The 22,794-nt window shown below is 41.6% G+C and overlaps 1 protein-coding gene across 1 annotated transcript; it reads left to right on the forward strand.

Annotated features, from left to right (window-relative positions):
• The first annotated feature begins 2,123 nt into the window (after positions 1-2,123).
• Positions 2,124-17,431, forward strand: hmgn3 (high mobility group nucleosomal binding domain 3). The gene is made up of 6 exons (XM_070884532.1): positions 2,124-2,269; positions 6,881-6,925; positions 7,126-7,152; positions 10,413-10,472; positions 15,545-15,652; positions 16,930-17,431. Exons 1-6 carry the CDS (start codon positions 2,252-2,254, stop codon positions 16,966-16,968), a joined length of 297 nt encoding a protein of 98 aa, XP_070740633.1. The 5' UTR covers positions 2,124-2,251; the 3' UTR covers positions 16,969-17,431.
• Positions 17,432-22,794: the final 5,363 nt, after the last annotated feature.

A 22,794-nucleotide genomic window follows, 5' to 3' on the forward strand; every position in this document is an offset into this window, starting at 1 on the left:
AGGTTAATAAGGCCATAAAAAAAGAAAACAAAGCACTGGATTTCATTTCTAGATGGATAGAATTGAAAAGCGGAGAGGTTATGTTAAACTTGTATAGAACCTTGGTTAGACCACACTTGGAGTACTATCCACAGTTCCGGTATCCATATTATTAAAAAGGATATAGAAGCACTGGAGAAAGTGCAAAAAAGATTTACAAGGCTGATACCAGAACTGAAAGGTTATATCTAGCAGGAATAATTGAACAGGCTGGGGCTCTTTTCTCTGGGAAAGAGAAGGCTGAAGGGTGACCTGATAAAGGTCTTTAAGATTATGAAAGGGTTTGAGAAGATGTTTCCATTTGTGGGGTGACCAAAACTAGGGGCCATTAATATAAGATAGATAAATCCAATAAGGAGTTCAAGAGAAACTTATTTACCCACAGAGTGTTTTGAATGTGGAACTCACTACCACAAGGAATAGTTGAGGCAAATAGCATAGATGCATTTAAGGGGAAGCTAGATAAACACATGAGAGAAAAATAACAGATTATGTTGATAGGGTTAGATGAAGTAGGGTGGGAGGAGACTTGTTTGGAGCATAAACACTGGCGTAGAGCAGTTGGGACGAATGGCCTGTTTCTGTGCTGTGCATTCTATGGAACTGTCAGCTAATGTGACTATGTCTGGCTAAGATAGACCATAGAACCTGCTTCATTTTGCGATCTAGTGGAAACACAGTCTTGCACTGACTCAACTCAGCTTATTTTAGTTACAAGAGGGATAATAAGAGTGAATAAATGCTTTGGTGCACTGAGACGATGAAATGTTAAAGAATATTTTGCACTGACTGCACATTACAGTATTGCAGTATGGCAAATATTATCATTTTTAAACTGCAATACTAAACAGTACCTCTACAACTGCTGGTTTCAATTTTGTATCTTAAATGTATGTACTTTTCACTTGTCTGCAGTGCGGCAGCTCAATGTTTAAAGTAACCATGCCTGTACCTCATTGTATTACTTAGATTTGTTTCAAATGCACCAGTACAAACAGCAACTTGTAATAATGTGGAGCCTTTAACATAGAAAAATGTCCCAGAGCAGTTTTTAAAAATGGATGCTGCAGCGGGGATTTATGAGAGCTAACGTATGTGTCCTCTCCTGGTGATCATCCTCATCTTCCTTGTGAATTGATTTACAAAATCTTTGCCCTCATCTTCAAACCTCGCCATTGTCTCACTCCACCCTCCCACTTTACAAAACCGCCAAAAGACCCATCTTTTCAACTAAGCCTTCCGTCTTCTTTCCTCCCACTCCTTTTACTGCTCAGCGTCCACACTACTTATAAAATGCTTTGAAGTGTTGCTTTATGTGAGGAGCACTATATAATTCGGTTACTTTGTTAAAGCTGTTGTGAAAAAGTGTTACTCTTGATATCGCAGTGTTACATTAAATCAACAGTGGCTGCGGTTACTTCAATGTAAAATAATTGAATTTTGTGTCTGTGGTAAAATGATGGAGCATCATCTACTGAACAATGCAGGTTACCTTAACGCTTCTTTTATGCAAGCAGAGGGTGTTGCCCAACTTGTTCAGACTAGATGTCCAACTAAATATTACAAATGTGCTATTCTGAAGGATGTCTCTGCCCTAACACTAACTAACCCATCTTTCTTTCTTCTCCACAAATGCTGACTGATCTGTACGTTTCCAGCATTTCTGGTTCTGTTTCCTAGCTGCAGGATGTTTTCTTTTAAATTCAAAACATCCAACCAGGCAATTGCATTTTATTTCTGACGTTGTGATTGGATGTACAAATATAATTGCTCCAGACATGCATTCCGGATTCAACAACCCTGCCTATGGGTTAGGCGTGTTTTTTTTTGAAAACAGGATTTTTTCCCCAACAAATTGCAGCAATTTCAGCAAAAAAAAACTTCATCTCCCCAACAGTGAAAGGTCGGGGAACCAATCGTCGAGCCGCCCTCCTCTGGTGGATCCGACACGTCAGCATCAGCCATCAGCGATTGTCCTTTCACCAATAGAAAGAGCAGCCCTGGGGAAGGGGACGGGATCAAAGCAGCGCTCCACCACTCGGACGCTGGGGTCTGGATCTGATTTGCATCTAATTAGCATGATATTATCATCTGATTAGCAAGGTGTTTAGAAATTGATCTGCGCTGGTTGGGAGTTAAAACTTGCAGCAGTGGTTGCAACGTTAGCTGTGGACGTGCATCGCCCTAAACCTCACTATCCAGTTTTGTAACCATGGCTCCTAAAAGGACGGTAAGTTTGACTTACAGGGGTATTTATATATTTTTTTCTCTGGTAACTCAAAGCGCCCAGTGTTTTTTTTGCAAAGGGTAAATAGAAATTCGTTTCATTTCTCGCATTTCACATTCTTAGCATTCGCTACAGTGCAATTTTTTTAATTGTCCTTTTTAGAAAAGTTTTTATTTTGTGGCAAACTTTTTAAAATAACGAAACTGTGAAAGTGTGGCGCAGTAATTAAATTGTGATACGATTTCGAGTCGTCTGGCGTCCTTCTGCCCCTCCATGATGTTTGTAACAAATGGGTCTTCTTTCTTCACTTAAATATTTGAAATGTTGAACCTGTTTTACATGCAACGAAGAGGCTTTATTCTATATTGTTATATATGTATCTATATTAAACGGCAAGACATTTCGTTCGTGCGTGTGTGTGTGTGTGGTGTGTGTGGGGGGGGGGAGGTTCATGCATGTTGGAAAGGACACTGATGTGTGTAGTCCTTTTTTTTCCTCCTTCTTTTCGAAGGCTAAAGCCATGTTTAAAACTAATCTCCGCCTCTGGGTTTTCAGCGTAACCCGTATGTACCTGTCACTCATCCCCCCCCGTGCGCGTGCCCGTATCCATGCGCGTGCCCGGTGCGCACTACCTGCCCTCCGCACGCGGGGCCGCGCCTTCCTCCTCTTCACACACGGCAAGGCAAGCAGCATTGAAGGGACCTGGCGGGCGGGAGTGAGCAGTCAAGGGGCTAGTAAAGGGATTACTCGATTTTGGGGGAAAGGAGTAAATAATAAAGGGGTTGATAGTCAGCATTAGCGGAATTTAGTCATTTTGGGGGAAGTGTTAAAAGGTGAAAAAAAGACGCGTTTATACATAGCGCCTTTCGCGACCTCAGGATGTCTCAAAGTGCTTTACAGCCAGTGAAACGCGGCAGCCCATGTGCGCACAGCAAGCTCCCATAAACAGCAATGCAATAATGACAAGATGATTTTTTTTTTAGTGCTGTTCATGTGTGGGATAAATATTGGCCAGGGCACTGGGGATAACTCCCTGCTCCTCTTCGAAATAGTGCCATGGGATCTTTTATGTCCACCTGAGAGAGTAGACGGGGCCTCGGTTCAACGACTCATCTGAACGACGGCACCTCCGACAGTGCAGCGCTCTCTCAGTGCTGGGAGTATCAGCTGAGATTTTTGTGCTCCAGTCTCTGGAAGGGACCACTCTCTTGAACCCACAACCATCTGACTCTCTGAGGCCAGAGAATGTTTGTCACTGAGTCAGAGCTGACCAGTTTAAAGGGGGCCAACTAATGGTGGAGGAGGGTGGGAAGAATAATGAGTATTAACTGGAGGGAAGTGAGAATTGAAGGATTTTAGTAATGTAGTGAATTAGTGGGATGAGGGAGGGGTTAAAGAGACTAACTGGAAGGGAGTGATTTATTGAAGACTAACTAACTTGTAGTCATTTTAAATGGACCCACCAATGGGGAGGGAATAAGTGTTGCAGGACTCACTAACTAGAAGGGTAGAATGAGAGCATGCATTAATGTGATTCTTCAACTGGGATGAGAGATGTAAGGATTTATCATGAAAGGTGTACTTGAGACAAAGTTCATCTAAATCCTTTGTGAAATCTTGAGGGGGTAGTGGGTTCTGCAGTTTTTCTACCACCACTTATTTCAAATACCTATTTGGTGGTTTTGTAGATTGAGAACATAAATCTCAATGTCATGATCACAGCAACACACTGCATTAGTCAGGGTGGGAAGGGGATCAGTCAGTGTCTGTGTAGGGTCGGGGAGATGAGTGAATTGATCGCTTGGGATAGGTTAGAAATAAGATAGCACCTGAATGTTGGGGTAGGAGCAGTGAGTACCAGGTTAGTGTGGGGGTGGGTGAGTGGATGGTAGGTGTTGGGGAGGGGAGTAAAGGTCAAAGTGTATGGGAGGGAATGGAAGGTATCCGTGTTGAAGGGTGGTATCCATCAGCGGCAGGATGGGATCAATCAGTGGTTGGAACATAGGAATAGGAGTAGGCCATTCAGCCCAGTGGAACCAGTTCATTCAATTGAGGCTGATTCATGGCTGATCTGTACTTCTGCTCCATATCCCTTGATACCCTTGCCCAACAAAAAAACTATTGACCTCGGTCTTGAAAGTTTCAATTGAACCAAAATCCCTAGCCTTTTGGGGGTGGGGGGTGGGTGGAGAATTCCAGATTTTCGCTACCCTGAATATGGAGTGCTAACTGATTTCACTCCTGAATGGCCTGGCTCTAATTTTAAGATTTTGTCCTGGATTCCCCCAGCAGAGGAAATAATTTTTCTTGTATCTTATCAAGTCCTTTTATCATTTTTAAACGCATCAGTTGGAGCACTCCACCTTCTAAACTAGTGGGTATACACAAACCATGTTTATGCAGACTGTCCTCCATAATTTAACCCTTCAAGCCTGGATATCATTCTGATGAATCTGCACTGTACCCCCTCCAAGGCTAATGTATCCTTTTCTGAGGCGAGGTGCTGAAAACTGCACTCCAGATGGGGTCTGACCAAGCATCTCCTCATTTGTATTCAAGCCCTCTTGTGACAGGCCAACATTAGCCTTTCTGATTACTTTTTGTACCTGTGCACTAGCTTTTAGTGATTTGTACATGGATGCCTATACTGGACTGCTCCTAGTCTCTCTCCATTAAGAAAATATGTATTTCTTGGATTCAAAGTTGATGAGCTCGCACTTCCCCATATTAAACTCCTATCTGCCATAGTTTTGCCTCTCTCTTAGTCTGTCTGTCCCTTTTGTAACTTTATGTGCAGCTTGCTGTGCAGGGAGGGTCGGTGTTACTGTTCACTGTCATCACGTGATGCCTGACGGTATTGGTCATTGTTCACTTAGTGAGGCCTCTTCGCCTGCCTGAGGGTGAATAATAAAAAAGGACCAACTTGTAGAAATGTTTTTTTTAAAGCCAGCAAGTGAGTGCTGACTCTGTGCAGCAGTTCAAAACAAAATGTGTTGTCCACTGAACTTGCCCTCGGAGTTTGGGTTCCAGCTCACTGGCTCCAAACCTGTGCCTTTTTCTCCAAATCCTGTGTTTTAGCAAATGGGGAGGGGTGGAATTTTGTACGGCTTCTCCCGTATAGCGTCTGCTATAACATCGGAAATTCACCTTTCCATCTGTTGATGTCTAATAAGAACATAAGAATTAGGAACAGGAGTAGGCCATCTAGCCCCTCGAGCCTGCTCTGCCATTCAACAAGATCATGGCTGACCTGGCCGTGGACTCAGTTCCACTTACCCGCCCGCTCCCCGTAACCCTTAATTCCCTTATTGGTTAAAAATCTATCTATCTGTGACTTGAATACATTCAATGAGCTAGCCTCAACTGCTTCCTTGTGCAGAGAATTCCACAGATTTCCAACCCCCTCGGAGAAGAAATTCCTTCTCAACTCGGTTTTAAATTGGCTCCCCCATATTTTGAGGCTGTGCCCCCTAGTTCTAGTCTCCCCGACCAGTGGAAACAACCTCTCTGCCTCTATCTTGTCTATCCCTTTCATTATTTTAAATGTTTCTATAAGATCACCCTTCATCCTTCTGAACTCCGAGTAAAATCCCTTTGGAGCCCGTAGTGAATTGCTCCCATCAGCTACTCTCTGGTTTCTACCATGCAGCCATCTTGCCACTGCCCTGGCCCCCATCACCCCCACCCCCTCCAGAAGAATCTGTCTAAATTTAACAGATTATTTGTGATTATTTTTAAATATAATTCAGCTTGCTTCTGACTTTAAATGGTTTTGAATCTAATATGTTACTATTTCTTTCTTTTTTTTTAATTCTCAGCAAGAGGGTCTCACTAAGTAAGCTATGGCCCATAACCATCAGACAGCAAGTGACGGGGGACAGCAATAACACCCTTCCCTGCTCTGCCCCTTCCCTGCCCACTTCTTCCCTTCCTCTGGCTCGTACTGCCCCTCTGCCCACAGCAAGACTGACCGCTTTCATCCCCTCTCCTGCCCAGGCACTGACCCTTTCTCCTCCCAAACCTTCTCTCCTTGTAAGCAGCAGAGATGGGATTTGCCGCCTGAATGTTCCCTTTGCAGCGAATTATTTATCTGCTTTGTGGGTAGATTCACCCATTGGAGAAGCCAAGATGGACTGATTAAATCTGCCACCTTGCAGTAGAGTTTCAGCCACACAACGCCTCTCCTCTGCCTCTCAATTACCCATGTTAGGAGGCAGTCCCCAATCCCCTGTCCATAATGTCTATTGTTAGATGGCATGGTATCCAGGTGCACATTCTCTGTGGTCATATGTTACAAATTGCCTGTCGGGCTCCTCCACCACCCTAAAGGGATACTTAGAAAGGCATATCTGTGGGTTTTTTGTGTAGGAGCAAAAGCATCTTGTAAAAGCTCAATCTTTGCAATTTAAATTAGACGCCTATTTTTATTTAAAAAAAGTTGTTATTTTAAGTGACAGGGAAGAATGTGTGAGTCATCCGTTTGCACGCTCTTTGTTTTTGTTGCTCTGCTTAGATGGTGATTCTTAAAATAAAAAATGTCTAGCAACCTTCATTTTCCTCTTGCACAGCTGGACAGATTTCAGATTAATATTGTATGCAATGTTGTCTTTTCAGGCACCAACTGAGGGCGAACAAAAAAATGATGCCAAAAGGGCTTTGGTGAGAATTTTACAGGGTTTTCTTTCCAATGCCTAGTTTTCAATTAAATTATTGACTATCTTCATAGTTGTTTGTTCATGTCTTTTTTCTTGTATGTGGCCATCCAAAGAATGTTTTAATAACAGCAAGGCATTACCTTGCTAATTTTCTCAGTGAACCTAGAAATTGTTTTTTTTTAAAATGTCCTCCTTCTTTTGCAGCCAAGAAGATCTGGTAGATTGGAAAAAGTAAGTAGATTTACAACCCAACTATATGATATATAAATAAGTTGGGTTGCTTGCTTCAATACCAATACAGGCGGCATCACAAGTCCGTTCTGTTTTTGTTTAAAGTGGGAGTACCTTGGCACTTAGCTATTTGACAAATTCCTCAATGCTAATATTTGTTGGAGTAGTCCTGCCTGCCTGCCCGCCTCTAGCCCTGGCCGAGTGGCCTTCCGGTGCAATTGTATTATAGACAAGTTTATCTCCTTTGTCAGCATCAACAGGCTAATTACACCCATGACTCATCAGTGGTACCATTCCTACATTTGATGCATAGAGTAAGTTGGGTTAATTTTCTGAGTACCTGCTGATTAGTGAGGAACCTCGTCCAGCACCGACATACCTGGGGAACATTGCAAGTAGCACTCCTGCTGCTTTGCCACGTATGTGCTGGTGGGTTAGAGTCCCTGATGCATTCCTGTACTATTACCCTTCCCATCGCTCCCCAGCCTGTGTTATTACTTCCAAATCACAGATTTGCATCATAATACCGTTTGTATATGTAACAGCAATTTGCATTGACCTCCACTTCAGTTTCCTGCCAATCTCCATATCCCTTGATTTCCCCTAGACCCCCAAATCTATTTACCTTCGCCTTGAACATACAGAGACTCAGCATCCACAGCCCTCTGGAGCAGTGAATTCTAAAGATTCACAACCCTCTGAGCGAAGAAATTTCTCCTCATCTCTGTCTTAAATGGCGTATATCCTGAGACTGTGCCCCCGAGTTCTAGACACTCCAGCCAGGGGAAACAACCTCTCAGCATCTACCCTCTCATTCCCCTTCAGAATCTTGTATGTTTCAATGAGATCACCTCTCATTCTGCTAAACTCCAGAAATTTTAGTCCCATTCTATCATAAGACAGCCCTCTCAATCCCAGGAATCAATCTAGTGAACCTCTGTTGCACCGCCTCCAAGGCAAGTATATCCTTCCTTAGATAAGGAGACCAAAACTGTGCACAGTACTCCAGGTGTAGCCTCACCAAGGCGCTGTACAATTGTAACAAGACTTCCTTACTCTTATACTCCAACCCCCTTGCAATAAAGGACAACATGCCATTTGCCTTCCTTACTGCTATACCTGCATGTTAGCTTTGTTTCTTGCACGAGGGCACCCATATCTCTCTGAACACCAACATTTAAAAAGTTTCTAACCATTTTTTAAAAAATTCTGTTTTTCTATTCTTCCTACCAAATTGAATAACACTTGTTTCCATACATTATACTCCATCTGCCACCTTACTGGCCACGCGCTGGGCTCAATTTTGGCCCAACCTGTTTTTCGGTGCACTTACCGGAGAAGCGCCGCTTTTCTCTGTTCAGAAATGCGCCAAAAAATTTCCTTCCCACTTTGGCCGCTGACCGGCCTCCTCCCTGTGGTCACTCAGTGTGGCCAGTCTGGTTGGGGGTGGAGCCAGCATCCTGCGCTGGGACGTCTGCACATGCACAGTGGAGTGTCCACGCATGCGCAGTAGCCCCTCTCCCCCAGCGCCTCTCTGTCTTGCTGCAGCCGCTGTATGGGACTCGTTGTCAGCCAAATGTTGTGAGTAGGGGTAGTTGATTTGAAGCTTTAATCACTTTAATCTTAGAAATTGCACCGGAAGGCCACTCAGCCAGGGCTAGAGGCGGGCAGGCAGGCAGGCAGAACTGATAGAAATCATCCCGACAAGAGCACTATCAGTTCTGCCTGCCCGCCTCTAGCCCTGGCCGAGTGGCCTCCCGCACCAGCCGACCCACTGCCTTCCTGGGCCAAGTTTTAAGATAAAGGTAGGACTTTAATTTTATTTATTATTGAATGCTTATACTTTTTATTTCCAAGGTTTAGTGCTTTGTAAGTCTTGGTGCTTTAGGTGCAGATTCTCTCTACTTCCCTTCCTGTCTCTATCCCAGGCCGAATGGCCTCCAATGTACCTACCTGCGCTGATTTCTTAACTCTCTGCAAGGGTTTTCTGAAGTGGCCACATCCGCTGGTCTAAGTAAATTTGGAGTAACTATTAGCTGGCCTAATTGGCCAAAACTGGTGCAGGTGGCTCGTAATGCCCTCCCTTTTTTGAGAAAAAAAATTAAACTTAAAAAAAAAAAATCGTAACTAACTCATTTAGTTTGGTGCAAAATGAATGTGCAAAATAGGGATTTTTAAGTTACGCCAGAAAAACTTTTTTTTTTTGAGTAACTTGGAACAATTCCTGGCCAAAATTGAGCCCACTAAGTTTATCTGTATCCCTTTGCAGATCTTTGTGTTCTTCTCACAGCTTACTGTCTAGCTTTGTATTGTCAGAAAATACACTCGATCCCTTCATCTAGGTCATTAACATAATTTGTAAATAGCTGAGGCCCCAGCACTGATCTTTGCAGCACCCCACTAGTTACAGCCTGCCAACCCGATTAAAGACCCGTTTATCCCTACTCTCTGTTTTCTGTTCGTTAACCAATTCTCTATACACACTCATACATTACTCCCAATCCCATGAGCCCTTATCTTCTGTAATAACCTTTCATGTGGCACCTTATCAAATGCCTTTTGGAAATCCAAATGTACTACATCCACTGGTTCCCCTTTATCTACCCTGCTAGTTACAACTTCAAAAAATTCTAATAAATTTGTCAAAATACAAATTCCCTTTCATTAAAACCATGTTGACTGCCTAATCATGTTATGATTCTCCAAGTGTCCTGATAGCACTTCCTTAATATTTTCCCAACGACTGATGTCAGGCTAACTGGCCTGTAATTCCCTGTTTTCGCTCTCCCTCCTTTTCTTGTTACATTCCAATCCGCTGGGATCGTTCTGGAATCTGTTGGCCTTTTTATAGGTTTATCTGCCTACACTCACACTTTAAAGGAATTATGTTTTTGAAACTCTAGTGCTCTCTGTTCATCCATGCCCTCCAGCAACTTTCCATTGAGTACAAACGTTAACCAATTTTCTAGCCATGTTGCTAAATTTCCTCTTGCACCATATATAGTAGTTTTAAAAAAAAAAAATAACTTCAATTCAGGCAACTGCGATAAAAGGGACATAGAAACTAAGTTTTTCCAGTCAACTGAAGAAATAAAATCATACAGCTTGTTTTCAAATAAGTTGTTAATGTGAATAGCTTGCACAAATGACTTGCTAATTGGAGCAATTTTTTAAAATGTGAAGTACATAATTGGAGGTATTAAAAGTTTTGCTTTGTAATTTTAGTTTTACATAAATTTATAATAAAACTTTCATTCTAGAATGCTGCTGCAGCTGCCGCTGCTACTAAGGAAGAGTCCAAACCACAGAAACGTGCCAGGGTGAGAACTTACATTGTTTAAAATCTGTAGTGCTTTGGCAGCTAACTATTATCCTGTTAAAAATTAATGTAATGAATGTGTTTTTCAAAAAGATCATATCCTCACTCCTCCTGACTCGTGCTGATGTATGGTTCCAGTGATATCTGGCAGCCCTCTGGTGTCTTGCTTTTATGGTTATTTATCGTATGAGCCTATACAGTAGTAATTTATATTAGGTTTATTTAGCTACAGAGGAAGTTACAACTGAGCCTGATGCTGTCCTTGCCTCCCCTCCATATACATGCTTTCCACCAGGATTCATTTGGCGAGTGATCCAAGAGTGGGAGACCATCTGATGTATTTTTATTCCCCACAGGGGATACAAAGGCAAATTTTAACAGCCTAACTACCCCAGCTGTGGTTAGCATATCTAGCATGGTTTGAGTATGGCACTTTGCCTTCCTGGTTGGTGTGGTCAAAGGCCACGCGCTGGGAGTGCATTTTGCCAGTAAACCCCTAGGGAGCTGTAACTGTTGGATTTTTGGCATTTATAATTGTCGTTCAGAATTCCATTGACGACTTGCCACCACACCTATTATTGTTTGTGAAGGGTGTGGAGAATGTCAAAGAACCAATTGCATCAAGGAGACAATGTACCCTTGTCTCTGAAGAGCAACCTGCACAGCAACATTGAGTGTGTAGATGGTCCTGGTCCACAATCTTGTGCAGAATAAGACTGTTTTGAGGCTGACATAGCCTTGATGCTTAACTTTTAATTCTACATGAAAGTTAATTGCTCCCTGCTGACATCAGTTGCTTTATAATGCAGAAATTGATACAAAATCAGTCTATAATAGCATCTCCTAAAGATTTTGGCTTTGTTTATTTTGACTGAAAAGAATCCTTGTGTGTAGGGTTTAAATCTGTTGATAGCAAAGACTGTTTATGTAGGATTGCTGCTTCAAAGTGCTGCTAAAATGGTCCTTTTAGTTTCTATCTAAAAAATTCTTGCTTCCTTCCCATAATCTAAAGTATAAAAAGAGTAGAGACTTGGAGGTTTCGGTGCAGAAGTCTTTCAAAGTGGGCGGACAAGTTGATAAGCTATTTGGGATTTTTGCTTTCATAAACACTTCTTCCCCCATGGATCTTTGCTTTCATAGACTATTCCCCCATTTATAAAATCTAAGGGGCAAAGTTAAATCCATGCAAATCATTGGTTAGGCCACAGTTAGAATATTGTATCCAGTTTTGGGCACCTTTTTTTTAAATTTAGAAAGGGTGTTCAGGTCATGTGGATGAGAAACTGGGGCTGTTTCCCATTCTAACCAAGGTAAGGAGCAGATTTAAGAGCTGTTCTACACTGTAGGGGGGTGGGTGAGAACGATTACCACTGGTTGGCAAGTTGATAACTGGAAGACATAAATTTAAGATGAACACCAGCAGAATGATTAGGAGAATTTTTTTGTGTTGATGGGTCACCAGAAACAATGGTGGAACCGGAATCCATGACTTTTTTTAAAGGGAAATTAGTAAATATTTCAGAAGAGGAAGGGAGGAGAGAGAAGAGAAAGAAAGGGTGTACAGAAAAAATGGATAGCTGGCTTGAGATCCAGTGTGTGTGCTGTAAAATGATGATTTTATAAATGTAGATTACCGCGGAGGGAAAACCTCTCTTGCAACCCATGTAAATAACTACAGTTTTTAGGAGGAGGGAAGAATAAACAAATTCTAGTACTTGCATCTTGAGTACGGTTACATCAAAGGAATAGTGTGTTTGTGTAAATTATGTATAACACATTGTATTAAGCAAAGTAAAGAATGGGTGCAGTATTCAGTTCAAGCAGGGTTGGAGACTAGTAATTGAATTGAACCAGGAAGGGGAGGGGGAAAATGAGAATAGAGAGGGAGATAAAGTGGATGGGGAGATTGGCTTCTGAGGAGGGGTACTTTGATCAAATCTTGGAAACCCTGTTTCTGCTGGGTTTTTTGTTTCTAAGGGCTCAAGTTTCAGCCTGAGTTGCTCCTTTTTTATTTGGAGCAACTAGTTTAGAATGGAGCATTTTAGAAATTGCAATTCTCGGCATTTAGTTTGCTCCAGTTCTAGAGAGTTAGAATAGTTTCATTTTAGAACAGATTTTTTTTTCAAAAGGGGGCATGTCCAGCCACTTGCCTGTTTTTCAAGTTTAGGCAGTGAAAACTTACTCCAATAGTGTGGGGTGGGTGGTGCTCAGTTAGGTGTGGTGTGATTCTGCTATGTGGCACCTACTTTGAGGAGGCACACATTGGTTGACTGTTTAAATGCAGAACACACTTCCTTGTGAACTCCTATTGCCATCGGCCCAGCAATTTGTGTCACATATCAAGAGTTCCCTTTTCTCTGTGGGGGCTGATCTAGCCCCTCGCATCTCCTTTTATAATAAAGATCGCTGATAAACTTGAGTGCTTCTGGTGCTTTCCATTTCCTTTTTGTGTAGTCTGACCTGGCAGTCTGAAGTCCTTTCGGCAGACAATCCCCTCTTGGTTTTTTCTAATATAATTAAGCTTTTTTTTGTCTCTTGTAGTTTAAGGTACCTCTTTGTACCCTTGCCAGTGCTATGATGTCCTTCATTATAATAGATGACCATGCTATGATTTATGTTCTATTCCATCCACTATACAACCCAAGATCCTAGAGTTTCTTTACTGCTGCCATACATTGTGCAGAAGGTTTCAATGATATGTCCAATGTGCCCTCAAATACTTTTCACTTGCTGTATTCTGTCGACTAACACCATTTAGTTTATAGTTCTAATGTTCATTCTCTCTTGGTCTCCTCACTTTGCACTTCAAGTATCTGTACTTTGTGTAATATATTTACCTTGTCAGTCATGATTTATTGGCTTAGTAACTTTGATGTTTTACTGAGATGTACAAGCTGTTGCCCCACTGACACCTGGGAGTCTCTGGCCAAAGACCGCCCTAAGTGGAGGAAGTGCATCCAGGAGGGCGCTGAGCACCTCGAGTCTCGTTGCCGAAAGCATGCAGAAATCAAGCGCAGGCAGCGGAAAGAGCGTGCAGCAAACCTGTCCCACCCACCCCTTCCCTCAACGACTATCTGTCCCACCTGTGACCGAGACTGTGGCGCTCGTATTGGACTATTTAGCCACCTAAGAACTCATGTTAAGAGTGGAAGCAAGTCTTCCTCGATTCTGAGGGACCGCCTATAATGATGATGACCAGCTGTTGCAGGACTGTTGAAAGCATTGTATGCCGCTTCATGTCCTGAACTATCCGGTTATAAAAGGGGTCGGGGGGTCTAGTAAGGAGGAGGAACTGAGGGAAATCCTTATTAGCCAGGAAATTGTGTTGGGGAAATTGATGGGATTGAAGGCCGATAAATCCCCAGGGCCTGATGGACTGCATCCCAGAGTACTTAAGGAGGTGGCATTGGAAATAGTGGATGCGTTGACAGTCATTTTCCAACATTCCATTGACTCTGGATCAGTTCCTATGGAGTGGAGGGTAGCCAATGTAACCCCACTTTTTAAAAAAGGAGGGAGAGAGAAAACAGGGAATTATAGACCGGTCAGCCTGACATCGGTAGTGGGTAAAATGATGGAATCAATTATTAAGGATGTCATAGCAGTGCATTTGGAAAGAGGTGACATGATAGGTCCAAGTCAGCATGGATTTGTGAAAGGGAAATCATGCTTGACAAATCTTCTGGAATTTTTTGAGGATGTTTCCAGTAGAGTGGATAAGGGAGAACCAGTTGATGTGGTATATTTGGACTTTCAGAAGGCGTTTGACAAGGTCCCACACAAGAGATTGATGTGCAAAGTTAGAGCACATGGGATTGGGGGTAGTGTACTGACATGGATTGAGAACTGGTTGTCAGACAGGAAGCAAAGAGTAGGAGTAAATGGGTACTTTTCAGAATGGCAGGCAGTGATAGTGGGGTACCGCAAGGTTCTGTGCTGGGGCCCCAGCTGTTTACACTGTACATTAATGATTTAGATGAGGGGATTAAATGTAGTATCTCCAAAGTTGGGTGGCAGTGTGAGCTGCGAGGAGGATGCTGTGAGGCTGCAGAGCGACTTGGATAGGTTAGGTGAGTGGGCAAATGCATGGCAGATGAAGTATAATGTGGATAAATGTGAGGTTATCCACTTTGGTGGTAAAAACAGAGAGACAGACTATTATCTGAATGGTGACAGATTAGGAAAAGGGGAGGTGCAAAGAGACCTGGGTGTCATGGTACATCAGTCATTGAAGGTTGGCATGCAGGTGCAGCGGGCGGTTAAGAAAGCAAATGGCATGTTGGCCTTCATAGCAAGGGGATTTGAGTACAGGGGCAGGGAGGTGTTGCTACAGTTGTACAGGGCATTGGTGAGGCCACACCTGGAGTATTGTGTACAGTTTTGGTCTCCTAACCTGAGGAAGGACATTCTTGCTATTGAGGGAGTGCAGCGAAGGTTCACCAGACTGATTCCCGGGATGGCGGGACTGACCTATCAAGAAAGACTGGATCAACTGGGCTTGTATTCACTGGAGTTCAGAAGAATGAGAGGGGACCTCATAGAAACATTTAAAATTCTGACGGTGTTAGACAGGTTAGATGCAGGAAGAATGTTCCCAATGTTGGGGAAGTCCAGAACCAGAGGTCACAGTCTAAGGATAAGGGGTAAGCCATTTAGGACCGAGATGCGGAGGAACTTCTTCACCCAGAGAGTGGTGAACCTGTGGAATTCTCTACCACAGAAAGTAGTTGAGGCCAATTCACTAAATATATTCAAAAAGGAGTTAGATGAGGTCCTTACTACTAGGGGGATCAAGGGGTATGGTGAGAAAGCAGGAATGGGGTACTGAAGTTGAATGTTCAGCCATGAACTCATTGAATGGCGGTGCAGGCTAGAAGGGCCGAATGGCCTACTCCTGCACCTATTTTCTATGTTTCTATCTGCCATTGGTGATATGTAACTTGATATGCACAACTTAACACTATTTTGAGTTAGATGCTTGCTCAGTGAAATTCTTTGAGCGGTGTGGTATTTCTATGCCATGTTAACTGAAAAGTAGACTTTCTGGACCATTTGATCTTTTTGCTTTTACAGAAGACTTCACCGAAACCGAAGAAACAGATAAAAGGGAAGGACAAAGAGAAGAAAATAGCCAAGGAAGAAGCTGCTCCCGCTCAAAATGGCGAAACAAAACCTGATGAGGTACCACCTAAATCTGATGTGCACTCAAAAAAAAAACTATATTTGAAAATTGAGTCTGTAAAACTTTCAGCGATTTGATTTGCTTGTTCAGTTTTTCTTTGTGCTCAACACTTGTTGCAGATCCATGTTTCTCGACCCTCTGTTAGTGTGACTTCAGCTAGAGTTACCCCACCCAGCTCACTGTCGGTGAAAGGACAGTTTGAGACGGTGGCAGTTAAGGGTATGATAGTACATACTGTGTGCTGTGTGTATGCAATAGTGTGCTGTGGTTGGTTGTTATTTATAAACCTAAATGAGGTCCCTTCATGCTGCAGGTAAGATTTTGAGTGCAGTGTTTCTACCAATTTCAAAGTCTTGTATGGGGGGGAGGGATGTAGTGTGTGTGTGTGTGTGTAATTATATTTGAATGAGGAGCATTGCCCTGAAGTTAGATTTGGCATAAGCAAGTATTGCTGCTAAACACTTTTTTAATCTTGATTTTTGTTCCATCTTTGGAATGGATATTTTGCTTCCCTTGGGTAACATTAAGCAATGCTGAAAGCCCTAAGTAGGTCACATAAGCAATGGCTTGCATATTGCACATCACCACTAAGTGAACAAACAATTGGTAGCACTATTTCCAGTATTTGACTATCCTAGTCTGGCAAGTCAACTACTTAAGTTCGTGTTGCAGGCTATTCGTAAAAGACAACTTTATAAACCAAGCATAACTTCAAATCTAATTTTATTAAACAATGCATATTTTCCTTGTAAAAAATTGTAAAACATGAAGTCAAAAAATTTCAAATGACTAAATAAAGAAAACCTTGTGTTCAATGACCACTAAATAATAACCCAAAATCAGTAAAGTTCTACACTTGCAAATGGTTTCATTGAGTCAAACTGTTCTGTTGTAAACTAATGTTGGGTTTATACAGTAATGGTATGTATCTTTCTTTGTCATCTTGTTGAGAGGAATCCCTATTTTTAGATATTCAAAGTATCCTTTAATGTATGTGGCATGAAAATAAAAGAGCCTGCGCATTAGTTAGTATGCAGTTGTTCAATTCTGTGAAGTGGGGGCAGATACACCTTCAAGTGCTGCTCCACTCTGTTCCTGATCTGAGCAGATTATATAGTCTAGCAGGAGAGATGTGGTCTGGGCAGTCTCTGGCACTTGGAGATGGCCAACTACAAGGGACCATTTATGTTGGTAGCAAAAACAAAACCCACCTGTTTAGAGAATCTGTAGTTGAATTTACAATATAATTGTCTAATTAAACTATCTTTGTTTCTAGGAACAGAAAACTGAATCTGCAAGCGATCAGAATGACTGAAATATTTGCCACTGTCTTCAGTTGATTTTATGTACCTCTTGTAGAATTGAAAATATTTTTATCAAGTATTTTGTAAATGCAAATATTTTTAGGACTAGTAGTTCATTTTAGAGTACGTATGCTGATACACATTGAGAAAACCTCCTGGAACATCTCCAGGAAATGGGAATATTTGTAACTTCTTAACTATGATTTCATAATTGGAAAAATTTTGAATTGTTTTCTCCTGAGAATTTGGATGCGTGTTCCATGGGCTTTAAGCTTGGAAATGTTGGCTTTAGTGCTTAAGGTGATTTAAATGTGGAGTTGCAATCTTAGTTTCACTTTTTTTGAATGTTTTTATAAAGCAATAAATCAGTGGTGAATTGTGCTATAAGTTGACATGGGTGAGTGAACAATGTGATCACCTGCTTGGTTTGTGATGTCCAATTTGCAATAAACAGTTCTCCTGTTTACTATAGAATGTTTGTTTAACAATTGTTTATTTTGTCTGTTTTTGGATATCTTTTTTCGAGGAACCATCAACCATTTTAATATCAAAAATACAAAATCAGCAATATAATGTGAATATGTATTACCTTTTCAGATATTAAAATGGTAATGATACGAAGTTGTTTTAAGTAGGGTGCTGTAGCTTTTAGTTCTGCCTTCTCCCAGACTACAATTATTCCAATGTCCATGAATATGGAAGTTGTACCAAAGGATTGTCAATGAAATACCTCCAAAAAGAAGGGAGCAACTATATAAATCAGTCAGCTGAACAATGGGAGGCCGACCAAGAAAGCATTGGAATTGTCGAGTTTGGAGGTGACCAAAGGCATGAGTGTTTTGGCAGCAGATGGACTGAGGGAGATCGTGCCAATTCTGAGCAAATGGCATCTGTAACGTTCTTGGTGTAGAGGAATAATGCTTCATGTGTATAACCAATTAACAATAGAATACATATGCCACAAATATGAAGTCAGGAAGATGGTGCCTATCATGTTGAACATACAAATCTTCAGAATAGAACTCCCTTTTAGCTGAAAGGAACAATGCTGGTTAAATGGAGGAAACCAAGCCATTCTTTATTCACACCATTAAAAGTTAAGCCAATCCTGATTAGTTCTAGGGCAACCAGAATGACTATTGTACAAGAATAACATGTCAAATTTTGTTTGAAACCACTGCTGTGAAGTGCTTTGGGATATTTTACTATGTTAAAGGTTATGTTCAGAGGCGGGCAGTGCTACACTCTGCATAATCCTATCCTATAAATCTTCAGATCTGTGAAATAGCACTAGTTTTTCTGCAGCTAAAAGAAATGTCAGATCTTCAATCTTGCTTTGGCTTCATGGTACCATACTCTGAAATGTTGCCTTGATGTTGAGGGCAGCTACTCTTCTTTGGATCCCACATCTAGATGGCTCTAGAGGGGAGTAATAATGGTGGGCGCTGAGTGCTAGTAAGCAGGTTATTGGCGAGTAGGTGCTGCTTAATAGCACTAATGATGACTCCTAACTTCAGTGATGATTGGGACAAGGCTGATATGGTTAGAGCTGTCCTGTGTTTTGTGAAAAGGATGCAAGTGGGTAATTTTTCCTATTGGGTAGTGTTAGCTACATTGGAGTAATTTGGCTAGGGGAGCAGCTAGCTCTGATGCACAGGTTTTCAGCAGCATTGGAGATGGTCCTGCTTTTAAAATGGGGCTTCTTGCCATCTAACCATAGCGCATGTGAGTACTTTTTGAAGTGTAGTCACTTGTAGGAAATGTGGCAGCCAATTTGTGCACAGCAAGCTTCCACAAACAACAATGTGATGATGACCACATAATCTGTTCTTATGTTGATTGAGGGATAAATATTGGCCAAGACACCAAGGATAGCTCCCCTGCTGTTTGAAATAGTGCCATGGGATCTTTTATGTCCATTTGAGAGCAGACGGGGGCCTTGGTTTAACGTCTCATCTGAAAGACACCACCTCCACCAGTGCAGCGTCAACCTAAATGTGCTCCAGTCTCTGGAGTGGGACTTTAACCCTTCTGTCTCTGAGGCAAGGGTGCTACCCATTAAAGCCACAGCTGATACACAGAGCCAGGCACCAAGGGACCTTATGTTTGAAAGCTGCATGTTGACTATCACTACTATATGTATTGAAGTTGCTAAGATACTGTGTTACTGGTGCAAGGTATTTGGTCCTGGCAAGTCCTGTTTTCCTCTTTTTAACAGCGTGAAAAGTCAAACCAGGTGTTCTAACAAAATTCAGCAGCCTTTCACATTCTGTATTAGGACTGAAAGCTAAAGTAATTCTATTGACTTTCTATGTAACTGGATAATTCTTGTTCCCATCAGGAAATATCTGGCCACAGCCAGTTTGCAATGCATTGTGTCACCAAGAAGGTTTGAGATACTCTTTCCACATGCAACCAACAACCATTAACTGCGGTAGCAGCTAGTAGTTTGTAGCCTCTATGATCCCTCGTGCCAGAGGTGGATATTGTCCTTTTCAGTTTCAACAGTACGAAGTTTTAGGAAAAAAAGCTACCAGCAAGCTTTGTCTGCTAAATTGGACCATATTTTTGCTGATCCTTTTGACCGCCAACCCATTGATGCTAGCTTCTAGCAAAGTTCCCTTTAACTTCTTTTGGGTGCACGGCCCCTTTTAATGGTCTGTGTGGCCCATTCAAATTCCTGTGCATGCACGATTTTTCCTATTGTAAAGTTGGCAAGCAGCCTGTGCGGGAGCTCTAGACAGCTACGCGACTGCGCAGCTTAAAGGGAATATTGGCTTCTAGCTTCAAATCTACAAAGGGTACCATTGTTTTTTTTTCTACCAACAGGCACTCATGACAGCTTCCATTCTGTGGCAAAATATATCTGTGATCTAAACTGAGCTCAGTAAAGTAACTAAAATACCCCAGGGCACCGAGCTTAAGTCGGCAGTGTTTGAAAGAATGGCTGAAACATATTCCTCTGGGCTGGGCTGGGAGAAGGGTTTTTGGGACAGCCTCTCGATCCCACAAAATCTCCTCCAACTGGGTTCAACTTTGGTTTCAGTTGCAGAGCTTCATCGGCTGACAGCAATACTGGCAAAGTAACCAGGGCATCCTAGACATTGACGTGACTGGTGACACCACTAGAATAGCTTTCAACAGTCCAAAAAACAGCTGCCTTGACCTCTGACGTGTTAACCAACTCCAGTAACAAGCCTGTACTGACCAAAGCTTTGGGCCTGACAATAGCCCACCACCACCAGCATTCATTGCAAAAGTGCAAGACTAAGGCATTTGCTGAGAAGGCCCCACTGATCAATCTGATTACAAACGTTTCCATGTTTCTTTGGCTAACCCATCTGTTCAAATGTTCATACCTGCGGTATCAGATCCATCTGGTCCAGCCTATCAATTCAAGTGCCAATTAAGGTAGTTCACCAAGGCTTTATTGTGGGGGTGGAAAGCAGCTCCCCTCTCCCCACCTGCCCCCCCAACCAGGTTCTCAGCATAGGAGGTTTAGGACACAATCTAACTTGGTTTTTATATTTTGATAAATATGTCTGTATTGGCTCACAGCTTGGAGTCCAGGGTTAGAAATAGGACTGCGATGCCCACCCAAGGAAGGCCAAATTCGGGAATAATGTTCCACATCCACAATAGGTGGGAAGGGGGAAGGATGTAATGGGTGACCGAGCCACTACAGCCTGTTTTCTGCCCCATCAAAGTTGAAAATGACTCCCCTGCCTATCAAATTATTCCAAACATTGATCACTCATTGAGTGAAGAAGTTCTTCCTAATATGTTAGAAATTGATTTTCACTCATTCAAATTCATGTCATTTGGTTTTACATTCCTACTTTAATTTGAAGTAATATTCTGGATTTATCACAATACCTAGATGAGGATTCTCCCCAACAACTTCTAAACAAAGATTCTCAAATGATAAATCAAAATTGTGATATATTTTGAGTATGCACTGGCAGTGGGGAACCACACCCGCTGGCATCAGATATTCGCAGCAGCATTTCCACCTATATCCAGGCAGTGCCCTCCATATCTTTTCCACGATTGGGTAACATATTTTAATGCACTCTTAATATCTTATTACACATAACAGTGACAGCAAAAGAGCTCATGACTGATTTGTTTTGAAATCCATAACCGAAAAGGACTACAGGTATTCCACGGAACGGGTAACAACAGAAATTTATGCTTTGGATAACTTGCCATCGGAACGGGTAACAACAGAAATTTATGCTTTGGATAACTTGCCATCGAGTGAACGGGGGAAAGATCAGGTCAGATAGAGACTTTGCAGGAACATACTCAGTCCATTCATTGAACTGATTGTACTACACCAACCCAAAGTGAAAAGTTTTGACAGAATACAACTGCTGATGTCAGAAAATGAAAGCTCAGCATTAGTGGCCATACAATTGTGTCAGGTACAGGTTTCATGTGATGCATGACATGAGAAAACCCAAACTGCAATTTATTTTGGAGGACATAGCTCTACTATAGAATATTAAAAAGAGGATGTTGGAATATAGTCCTGATTTTATTACTGATTTATTTTTTTAATTCCCTTTATTTTGTAGATTGTTCTTGCTCTTGCACCGCCCCCCCCACCCCCCCACCTTTTAAGGAGAACAACCTACCTCCAAGCATCTGCTAATGACACTCTGATCAGCCACATGATAGGTTGTACGAGCAGCCAGTTACTAGCCTTTTGATTTTCCCTTCCATTCTGCAAAAAAGAACCATACCCCTATTTAAAGCCTTACTCTGACATTCTTGCATCAGGAAATCACAACATGGGGATTTGTGCCTATGAACTCACACTTTCCCAAGAAACAGCATTGTGAGGAACCTATTTATCCAACAACCATAGGTAATAGTTGCTCACTAAGCTAATAGGAGTTGGCCACATAGTACTAGAGATATAGAAGATGGGTAATTGAGTCTCATAACCTACTGCCAAAATGACAATTGTTAAAAAAAAATGATTTCTCAGCTTGCACAGTTTGAACGATGAAAACTGGTTGTCAAAAGAATCACAAAGTGAAACCCAACTGCTGGAGAATGTATAAATGAGCTTATGGAAACTATACTGGAGTATTTTAACTTTATCTCCACTAAATGAGAATCCTGGTTATAGGCCTCACTGTTAGGATTTTAAATGGTGATATCAGACTTACGGCAACTTACTTATGCAATGTATGTTTTTTTTTAAACTATTCTAACAATGTATAATTTTCATAAGATGCACAATATTAAATGAACTTGCTAAAAAAACACAAATATGAAATACACTGTCCTTCATTGCCATTAAGGTTCCAGTATTTGTATTGATGGATCACTTTTTTCTGAGCATCTTAACCATCATCCATATTCAGTATTGACATATGCCACACATTATTAATTGGTTACAATCAATAGTCAACATTATGCAATGTACTTGATGCAACTATTTATTCATTATGTTACCAGCAAATGCATTTACCTCTCTAACTACTTAAAGTACAAAGATTTCAAAATAAATATGGTTGAGAAAGGCCATTCAGCCCATTTTAGTCTTATCAATTCATCCTAAAATCCCTTTATTTCAGCATCCAATTGTTTATTGAAGAGATTCAGGTTTTTCACCTCCATCACTCTTCCCGGAAAGTTGCTGCATACATGGATTACTCTGTGTGAATAAGAATTCCCTGACATTAGTCCTAAATTTACCTTTTATTGTTCTGATTCTATGTCCCCTTGTCCTACTCTTGCTACTGAACTTAAAGTAGTATTCTAGGTTTACTGTTTCCATTCTTAACTATCTTATAAACATCTATATAGTCACATTGTAACTA

The sequence above is a fragment of the Pristiophorus japonicus genome, chromosome 7 (genome assembly GCF_044704955.1).
Source record: "Pristiophorus japonicus isolate sPriJap1 chromosome 7, sPriJap1.hap1, whole genome shotgun sequence".
Classification (NCBI taxonomy): Eukaryota; Metazoa; Chordata; class Chondrichthyes; family Pristiophoridae; genus Pristiophorus; species Pristiophorus japonicus.

Excerpts from the sequence above, each read along its gene's own strand:
- hmgn3 (XM_070884532.1), top strand. Across the intron at positions 10,473-15,544 it reads AACCACAGAAACGTGCCAGG|AAGACTTCACCGAAACCGAA; the intron begins GTGAGAACTTAC and ends TTGCTTTTACAG. Across the intron at positions 15,653-16,929 it reads GCGAAACAAAACCTGATGAG|GAACAGAAAACTGAATCTGC; the intron begins GTACCACCTAAA and ends CTTTGTTTCTAG.